Genomic DNA, 10,730 nt, shown 5'->3' on the forward strand with positions numbered 1-10,730 from the left:
AAACCAAATCTCAATTTTGGAGTGTTTGAGATTGCAATTTTAAAATCGTGAAAAAATCTGCAATTTCTATAAGCTAACTAGAGGTGCTTATTTGAAAAAGTGCGAATTTAAACCAAAATCACGATTTCGCTTAAAACAATATTTGGCGCAATATTTACCTATTTGGCCATGAAACCGCAATTATATGTTAATATTATCCAAACACTCAATTGATAAAAAAAAAAAAAAAAAAAGTACTTATTAACATGTTTTACCAAACGCCTATGCGATTTTAAAAAGTAACGATTTCAAAAACACAATTTTTAAAGTCGCGTTTATTAAAATTGCATTTCCAAACGGACACTTAGTTTTTGAGTGATTATTCTACGTTTGTCATGAGATTAAATTTAAGACTTTTATGATTCATGTATATCATTAATCTTTATGATTACCATAGTGTCAGAAAATTCTCCCATTCTTCTTATAGATTTTTTCCTTTTTTTTTTTAACCTTTCCTTAACAGAAATTTCTCATTATGTTTGTTAATATATTTTATGAGGTGTTATTTATTTTTAGCTTGTGATATAAATGAGAAAATAAGAATCTTAATTAAAAAAAAAAAAAAAAAATCACGTCTTCCATAAGAAAATTGATAGGCTTACGTATTAACGTCGTGACATGATGGACCGACCTGTTTTCCAGATCTAGCTCTCACTACCGAAGAGCTCTAACCAAGCGCTCTCTGACACACACAATCACACAGAGCGAGCGAGAATTTATTTGAGCAAAAAGAAACGAAGCGTAAGAACTGTGTGGAACATTTTGGGGTCGATCTGTGGAATCGAAGATGAATATTTTCAGATTAGCGGGTGACATGACCCATTTGGCCAGCGTCCTCGTCTTGCTCCTCAAGATCCACACCATCAAATCCTGTGCTGGTACATTTATTCAATTCACATCTTCTTGAAATGTTCGTTTCTGGGTTTATATTGCTAATGCGAATCTTGTTGAATGTTGAGGATTCTTGAAGATTAAGAGGTTTTTTAGGCTTCTAACGGTAGATAGCTAGAATGAAACACAGGGTGGTGAATTAATTGATTAAGTAATACGTGAGAGTAGAAATTTATAGTTTTAAGGATAACAAGGTTTAAGACAATTCTACTATAATTAGGAAGGAAATGGGAATCCTCTTTTGCTTTTGTAATGGAGCAAGTGAAGAAGCATTTTAGCCTTTTGAAAGAGAAGAGAGGTTCACTGTGATTTTGTGGACGTCGTTGCACATGTTTTAGAAATATCGTTCAGAAATGTTTTTGGGTTGTAGTTCGAGTGACGGAAGAAAATGAATGTGTCAATGGGACTTTGTGGGTCCTTTCAAAGGTTCATCTGAGACAACCCTCTTTCTTGTTCTTAGATTTTAGAGGCATTTCAAGGAATCTGATTGTCTTTGGCATGCTTTCATGCTGAGAAAATGTGGTAAGCATGCCACTGGTTGGGGTTGTGATGAGGCCATTAGGAGAATAACAGATGCCACTCAATTACTCTTTTGTGTATTGGTTCATCCGATGCTCTGTTTAATCTGATAATTAGTATTTTCTTTGAAAAATGTGGTATGAAACTTTTAAGTTGCATAATTCCATATTCATCATTTATTTTAAAGCTTCTATTGGTAGTTTGGTCGCTATTTCTTCTAATAATGGCATTGCTTAAAATTTCAAATCCTTCCTCTGTCATAGAGATGAGGAATCATTGAAGTTTCATCTCTATCAGAATGCACTTTTAGTCCTTGCATCGTACCCCTAGAATTTGGCGAACACTCCTAAAAATTTCATTGAGAAGATGAAATTGTTTTTTTTTCAACAAAAATATATTATTGGAAAAACACTCTGTGCCTAAATATATGAGATTTTATTTTGAGGTTTGCTGACCGACCCCCACACATCACTGATCATCTCTACAGTTGTTGGACATTGCCACACACCATCAACTGCCACCTCTGGTTATTGGAGATCAACAGTGGTCCCATTTTTTAAAATTGCAAGGCTATATGGATTAGGTTTACCATGATACACTAATATCCTAGTGGTCTGCATGGAGAATCTTTGCGTTTGTTTTTGGGAGACCTATTGGAGGTTGTTAGACCTTTACATTTTAAGTTTCTTGCTTTATGGCTAAGAAAAATCTACAACTCAGATACACTTCATCCATTCCCAGTTGGCTTTCTAATGTGTTGATGTTTTTCTTTTTGTGTAACTTACCTTCTCTCTTTTTGTGTATTTAAGTGCACGCATGTGTGAAGGAGACCTCCTCTGTATTACTTCCATAATTTTCAATTTTTCGTGTCATTAGATTCATGTTAGAGGCTTCATCTTTGTTTTATATAATATTATTTAGCTTCATTACTTAATGTTTTTATTTAGGATGATTTGTTAAAAAATAAACTTTTGTATTTCAAACTTGCTAAAGTCTTTGACCTTTGATATGCGTCATGATATATAGGTATTTCTTTGAAGACACAAGAACTCTTTGCTATTGTTTTCCTTGCCCGCTACATGGATATGTTTACCAACTTTATCTCTCTTTATAATACCGTCATGAAGTTAATATTCTTGGGGAGCTCGTTTTCAATTGTTTGGTACATAAGGCGCCACAAGATTGTTCGTCGGTCCTATGATAAAGACCAAGATACCTTCCGCCATTATTTCCTTGCACTGCCTTGCTTACTCTTGGCCCTACTTATCAATGAGAAGTTCACATTTAAGGAGGTCTGTTTTTATCTATGTTAGTTATAATATTACAAACATGTGAAGTGCGAGGGGATAATTTCAAGCTACTTGACCATTCACATCTTTTACAGAGTTTTTTGCCAGAAGATGCTTGTCTCTTCTTTTCCCTTATTTTCTATCTCACATGCTTCACAACATAATGGACCAGGTCATGTGGACATTCTCCTTATATTTAGAAGCCGTGGCCATCCTTCCTCAGCTCATACTGTTGCAGAGAACGAGAAATATTGACAACTTGACAGGGCAATATGTATTTCTTCTTGGGTATGCTAATTCTTTAACCACATTAATTGAACAGTAAAGATAGTTTAGATTTCTGGCTTATTAATTTTTCTTTGTTGTAATATAGTGTGTTTTCCTCTCAAACTTGTATCTTCTTATGTTAGAACCATGTAAATATCAGTGCTGGTTAATCATTGGGCGACAATTGCACAGTTGTGCTTAATTTTTTTTTTTTTTTTTTTTTTTTTTTTTTTTTTCAGTATTACTAATCTCTGATGTACTTTATGCAATCCAAAATAGAATTCTCTTTCCTGCTAGTTATGATTCCAAGTGAATTTTAATGGTTATATTACTCAAGTCACAAGTGCATAGGATGATGCCTATCACCTCAGGTGTATAGAATCCCAGTGCCTTTAGGATACCTTCCAGTTTTTACTACACTCTTCGTAAAATTAGATGATATACCTATTATTTTCTTGTAAAATTTCCAATATTTCACTGGTGGAACAGAACTAATCCGTTGTATGAGTACATTTCTAACTTGATATGTGCTAAGATTGGTGGAAAAAGACAACTATCGTAAATCATTTCCATATACCCTTGGAGAAGATCTCATATATTCAATAGCAATCCTCACAGTTGTGAATTTCAAATGTGATTCCATAGTTCTGCTAAAGTATTTTGGATCTCATGTTATGATGAGTTCTTGAGCTTGCTTGGAAGATTATATATATAATGACACAATTTTTTTTTTTTGATGAATATAATGACACAACTTTACTGTAATGGGTAGCATCTCAAGCTTTATGTTAACCTGAGATTGGGTTGCCAGTAGATACTGGAACACCAAAAGAAAACTCTGCTTACACTACATTTATCTACCATATTCAGATTTTAATTCCAGTGAAGATTCAAAGTTGTGATCTTTCTATTTCCACCAAATGATACGATATCAGTAATTTCTTTGGGCTTAATTTTCATTGTGCAAGTAATGGTTTTCCTGAGCATCTATGAGAGATGTTATAATGAAGGGCAGATGTTTAAGAAGGGAATGAACAATTGGTTTCACAAACTTTTTCTGCAGCATTGTCATTTAATGTTATTTCCTTCCTCCTAACCACCCCCCACCAACTCTCTCTGGGAATAAGAGTTGTCTCTTCTTAGTCACCTATAATGCTTGAATTCCAAAACTAAAAATTTTTAACCCTCATTCGACTGCCTTTAGATTGGCTCAGTTATCAATGTTCGTGTTTATGTGCTAATTTGACAAGTTGCTGTATCCTTGATTTTATGTGCTTATTTGACTAAGTTGTGCTTACAGTAGAAATTTACTTTTACTTTATTCAATTTCTGCCTGTCTTAATGCAGTGCTTATCGAGGATTATACATTCTCAACTGGATTTACCGGTATTTCACTGAGCCACACTATGTTCACTGGATAAGTATGACTCTCTCTCTCTCTCTCTCTCTCTGGTGCTGTCTCTTGGTGCTGGTTTGCTTGTGCTTTCTGTGTATGGGTGTCGTGCATTCATGGTCCTACACATGATCTCTGTATTTATATGTATGCAGTACACTTCATGGTCTTCAAGTGTACTTGAGTTTCTTGCTTTTGTGGTAAAAGTTTTGTATAGAAAAAGAGTATGCCTATATGTGTATAAACGTTGACAACATAGTCACAAAGTGACACATCCATATCTGGTGTATTTAATGATGGCATGCATATTGGTGCTTCCATAGATGTTTTTACATTTTCCCAATAAAATTACTGGTTCTAGTTTTTAGAGGCATTTGCCTGAACGCAGACTCTGCAACTTATTCAACTTCACATAAAAAATGTATACATGGTGTCTAACACTCATGTAGTGGATTGTTGACACTGCCATTTGATCAAGTTTCTATTTCATATTAAATAATTTCTGCAAAGTGGTGCCTGTGACTCATTTTGATTCTGATATGGTATACGAGTCAATATATGAACATCACACAGATTTTATAGGTTTAAATTCCCACCCTTCTTGCCTGTGTTCTGTAATTTAATATATTATGTTAACATGTTTCATTACAGTCTTGCAATTTTCTTTTGCCAATATCTTTTTTTTGAAGTGGCTGTGTGATGAACATTAAGCCTAATGCCAAGAGTCCCCTTACTTTACACCTCTTTTATTTGTAGGGCTAATTTTGATATTTTTCCTTGAATTTTGATGTTTGAAACTGATAACCGTATGTATGTATTGGAAGGTAGCTAACATCCGAAATTTCCCCGTTTCGAAATATAATTTTATTTTATATTTCAGTGTTGATTAATCTCATTTCTATTGTTTGGCTACTGCAGCTTGGATTGCCGGGCTTGTTCAAACATTGCTCTATGCCGATTTCTTTTATTATTATTTTCATAGGTAAATAAATGGTCCTGTCTTTTCAATTTATGTATTTTTTTTAATTGATGTTAATAATTCATATTTCATCTTTAGTCTTCTAATCTTTGGTGTAATTTGACATTTGGATTGCAGCTGGAAGAACAACAAAAAGCTTGAATTACCAGCTTGAGTTCATCCTCCCCTAGTTCCCCCTTTGTTGGGAACTAAAGATGTCATGTAATGCACAAAGATAGTATGTGTCAATTCTTTTCGGCTGAAACTAGTACTAATTCTTTTGGGATAATGTTAAGTGCACGGTCACCCACTAGCGACGTGCATCCACACATTTGGGCTTGATCCTGCATCTCAACAATCACGCACTTGAAGAAACTATGGATTGTGAATTGTTCAAAATCTCTGTTGTAACTTGTAAGCTCTACAAAATGTCCCAAAACAAGATAATTGTAATAGACGATACAAGATTATCCCAAAGATGTTATGTGGCTGATATTCATTGCCATTCAGGGTTTGCATCAAATGTGCCTTATATATATATATATTTGAATTATATTTGATGCAGATGAAAGAAAAAAGGGTATATGTTCATAACATAAATAGAAAGTCATTGATCAGGGAGATGCTATTGGAATTTCGGTTAGTTCACTAACCGAATAATTAAAAAACATAAGTCACTTATAGTAACACACAGAAAATGAGAAAGGAAAAAAGTAAATTGATTGCTTCACTTATTATTCATTAGAGGCAAAGTAATGCAAGGTACTTTTATTCAACTATTATTCTACCTTACTGAAGTGACAATGTCAATTTATCTTTGAATTTTTTTTTTTTTAATTTTTTAACAAATGCTAATTGAAGAGTAGATTAACACTGTCACGTCAGTACGGTGAGATTATGGTGGTATAAAAGAGTAATTTATGCTAGAAACAACATTTTTATTTCACCAATATCCCACCCTATTAATCTGTAAGTGCAAATAAACCATTAATTGTTTTTTATTTTTTTTTTATTTTAATGAACACCGATTGTCATTGTCATATCAGATTATGGTACTGATTAGCATTATCACATCATATGATGAATTAGTTATGAAATAGAAGTGTAGCTTCTAACCTTATCCATTAGTACTAATAGAAACGCCTTCATTTTGTGATTTTACTACTATCCACCTTGCTGCTACTGATACGACAGTCTCATTCACACTTTTTATCTTGAGTCACACCTACGGTCTATATACTATTATTTTCCTTCAACTTTGGGAATTTGTTGAAAGGAATGTTGCTGACTTAACGAGCAGGCTAATTCTAGTTAGTTTCTATCAAGAAGTAATTTCTTACCACAGAAATCCCTCTCATATAGATTAGCTTTGCAGGGTCAACAACTCCATTTCATTTGAATTGAAAACCTTTGGAGGGAGAAATATGGAAAGGATATACACACACACAATGAATATCAAAATAAGCTCAGAGCATATTGTACTAATGGTACTATTGGAAACTGTTTGAATATCAAAATAGGCTCAGGGCATATTATAGCACTCAAAAGACGATAACCAGACATTAAAAGTCCAAAGTATCATCGGTACACAACCTCAACTTAACTTTTCAAATGGCATAAGATCCATTTCTAATTACATAAAGCAAAATAAGAAACTTTGCACTTCACATAAACTCTCCCTGACATGGATTATCCATGCATATCTGTGTAAGCACAGTTTGAAGCTAAGGGCAGCCATTCCCACCTCCAGTTTGGTGAAGCATAGCATCAATCTCATCACCGTCCTCCATCTCAAGCTAACCCCAAGTCGAAGTTTTGTGCATAATCCAAACAAAACAGCAAAGCAGCAAGTGAGATGCAAATACAATTTGGGATGCTCAAAGTAAATCATTGGCACAAAAATATATCTCCAGATAACTTAAAACCGAAATGACTCAAAGACTAAACCATGAGTTCTAATTTATCTTATCAGCTCAATCATGTAATCTCTTGACAGGACCAGCAAAGAAAAGAATAACACAGTCAATCAATGTCTAAAATGAAGGGTTAATGGAGTTTACATTTCAGATGGTAGGAAGCCAATTATGGAGTTTACATTGCAGTTGGAAGCCAATTATAAAGAAACATAATTGCTGAATGTGGTTAGAACACAGATAACACCTTCCAAAAAATTTTACCGTAATCAAAGAGTTTCTAAAATTTGGAAATAATAAATATCTACCTCATCTGGAGTCTGTTCTCCTCGGAGTCTGCGCCCGTCAAACAAGAATGCGATAGAGTTGAACTCCACAGATTGACGATCACAGTACGCATTCATGAGTTTCCGCAACTGGGTGCTTCGTTTGATCCTAAAGAACACCTCATTACCATCCTACAACCAAATAAAAGCGACAAAGATATTTATAAGGAGTCAAAAATGGAGAAGGATGCATGATATTTTTTTGACACATACCAGAATTAATGAAAAAAAAAGGGCAACTGGAATGGAAAAACAAGATTGATAGGCATCTGTTATAAAGGACTGATCACAACCCATGCATCATTTATGGGATCAGATGTTAGGAACAAAAGTTTAGCAGATATGGATTTTATGGGATGAGGATTTTGATGTTTGGTTTACCAATTCCACAGTTAATATCAACCAAAAATTTATCTTGGAAAGTAGTCAACTGATTGGATTACTTATCAAAAAAAAAGTATTCAACTGAATGCATATACACAAATAATAAGATTCTGCAAAACATACAACATGGTTTGATCAAGAATTGTCAATTTATGGTTCACAAGAATCCAACCAACAAGGTAAGCAGGCCACTACTAAGAGCATGTTTGAAATTACGTTGAGAAATAAAGCTTTAAAAAAAAAAAAAACTTAAACTACCACTCAATTGACAGTCTCTCTCCAGACTTTCAATTGCAACAATGTCCCTCATAAACTACCAAACAATTGACAATGTCTCTCAAGACTTTCAATTGCAACAATGTCCCTCCTAAACTACCAAACAATTGAAAATGTCCCCCCAATGTCAGCAAAAAGACAAAAGTAACTTTAAATTTTTTTCAATAAAACAAAAATACTTCAATAAATTCAAAAATAATAATAATAATAACTTTTTTCTTCTTTAAGAAAAAAAAAAAAAAACTATATATTTTTTTAAAATTTTCACAACCTATTTTTATTTATTTTTAAAATTTTGTTTTATTTATTTACTTTGTCAATTTTTGATAGTTTAGGGGAGACATTGTCGCAATTGAAAGTTTGGGGAGACATTGTCAATTGGGTGGTAGTTTCAGAGGCGTATGTTTACTTTCCCTTAAAAAAAAAGCTTTTTTTTTTTAAAAGTGGGTTTTAGCCATTTTTAGAGTGAAAAAGTCAAAAGTGCTTTTGAAAGTTTTTACTAAACATGTCAGCTTTTTATATGGTATAGCTTTTTAGGTACTAAAAATACTTTTTAAGCTTCCTAGCGCAATCCCATACAGGCTCTCATTAAGTTAAATTTGGATTTTTTTAACCCACTTCGATACTTGTTATAAATATAATAAATGCCAAACTAAAAAATCAATAAGGCTAAATTCATGAAACTGGTAGCAGTTTGATAAAGTTCATTTGATTAGGCTTCCAGCATTTCAAATTAGATGACTATTCTTACAAGGTTAAAAAATACAAACTTAGCTCATATGATTTACAGCAACTAAGAGCACTAGTAGCAAACTCCCTATAGCCCATTAACTTCCCTATGTTTAGGGAAAATCTTAAAAAAAAACCACAAAAAAGCACCCACATCGAAAGCCTTAAATATAACCAACATCAAAGGGAATCTATAGTGTTTCCCAATGCATTGGGAAACACTGTAGATGCCTAATGCATTATTTAATTATCAAAAACTGATTCTCTCTTCTCTCTCATTCACATGTCCCAACAATTCTCTCTCATATCTCCTCTCTCATTGGTTGCAATGATAAAAAGAAATAGTATTTAATTCATATAGGGAAAAATAAGGGAATCTGAAGTGTTTTTTTTTATAGGGAACCAAAAAGTAGTTTTATTCTCTAAATTGAGGGAAAATGGTTGAAAAGCTGCTGCTAGTGCTCTAATTTGTCAGTCAAGTAACTGGCCCCTTCAAAGATAGTTAGGCCATGTACAACAAATTTCAGAAAAGTTTGGATTTGGTGGTTCAAAAGGGGTTATTTTAGAGGTGGTCAACTGTAGTCTAATAGCAGAGAGCTATTTAGCTCACATAAAACACCAGCTCATTCAACTATTATAAATGCATTTTTCATAAAGATTTAAGTACAATGCTTATACTAAGAAAAATGTGTTCAAGCAATGATGACCTGCATTTATATTGGTACTTCAGTTGAAAAAAAGGACAAAACATCTGATTTGGAGTTCATCAAAAAACAAAGAAATACATCATGCTACAGGTATAGCATAAAATTCAATACATATGATAAGAGCCAGATATTTTTCACTAGAAAAAAAGGGTATAAAAGCATTACTCCTACAGCATATAATTGGAATGTATCTGATAAGAGCCAATTCAATTTCACAAGGCATAAAGGCATACAAATATTTTTAACTAAAAAGCTACTAATCTAAAACTAACATGTATTAACAATAACTGCCATATTAGCATTTTGACATAATCTAAAACCATCTTTTCCTTGCAAAAGTGGCATTCCATTCCTCATCCGAAACATCTCATCCGCACAGCCAAATTTCTCTCTCATCTTATCACCAATAACTGTTATTAAATCCAATAAATTCAGTTAATGAATATCACCCGCCCATGTCCCTCTCTCACATACTTAACACAGGTCAACTACAAGAACAGCACATTCAAACAAACCCAGACAAATTCTGAAGCGCGCAAACACACGCACAATATTTATCACACCGCCATCTGATTTTTACAGTTTATCCAATTGCATGACACACCCACATGAATTCATCAATCCATTGACATGAATCAACCACTAACTCAAGCATATCCCAACCAAACAGACGGTCAAAACAACAGCAATAATTCCACTAAATCTATCAAATAAAACCACAAGAAGTCAAAACAATGAACACCCAGAAATTTTCATAGCACAAAAGTACTCATCATTTCCTTACAGATATACCTGGCCCTTGACTTTGAGGTTAATGTGCTGGTCCATTGGCTTCTTTTCCTCCTCTTGACCACCACTACCGCCACCACCACCACCAGCAGCTGTTGCAGACATCTTCACCCACCACTCCCTTTAAATACTAGGAATTCTCTCTCCCTCTCCCTTTCTCTCTCTGAAGCTGTGTGTCTTTGTGGCTTTTAGGGTTTTCTCTGTCAATAGAAATAGAAACACCAATTGAGAGAGAGATGGAGATGGAGTC

General features: G+C 33.8%; 2 protein-coding genes across 2 annotated transcripts; one reads left to right on the forward strand and one right to left on the reverse strand.

Moving 5' to 3' along the window:
• Positions 1–669: 669 nt before the first annotated feature.
• Positions 670–5,879, forward strand: LOC132165785 (ER lumen protein-retaining receptor). Its single transcript, XM_059576468.1, has 6 exons — positions 670–917; positions 2,476–2,741; positions 2,911–3,026; positions 4,353–4,426; positions 5,317–5,380; positions 5,495–5,879. The coding sequence occupies exons 1-6, from the start codon at positions 827–829 to the stop codon at positions 5,529–5,531; spliced, it is 648 nt and encodes a 215-aa protein (XP_059432451.1). The 5' UTR covers positions 670–826; the 3' UTR covers positions 5,532–5,879.
• Positions 5,880–6,805: 926 nt separating this feature from the next.
• Positions 6,806–10,730, reverse strand: LOC132165875 (small ubiquitin-related modifier 1-like). Its single transcript, XM_059576566.1, has 3 exons — positions 10,484–10,730; positions 7,578–7,727; positions 6,806–7,152 (listed from the first exon to the last, which is right to left on the reverse strand). The coding sequence occupies exons 1-3, from the start codon at positions 10,583–10,585 to the stop codon at positions 7,081–7,083; spliced, it is 324 nt and encodes a 107-aa protein (XP_059432549.1). The 5' UTR covers positions 10,586–10,730; the 3' UTR covers positions 6,806–7,080.

The sequence above is a fragment of the Corylus avellana genome, chromosome ca11 (assembly GCF_901000735.1).
Source record: "Corylus avellana chromosome ca11, CavTom2PMs-1.0".
NCBI classification, from domain to species: domain Eukaryota; kingdom Viridiplantae; phylum Streptophyta; class Magnoliopsida; order Fagales; family Betulaceae; genus Corylus; species Corylus avellana.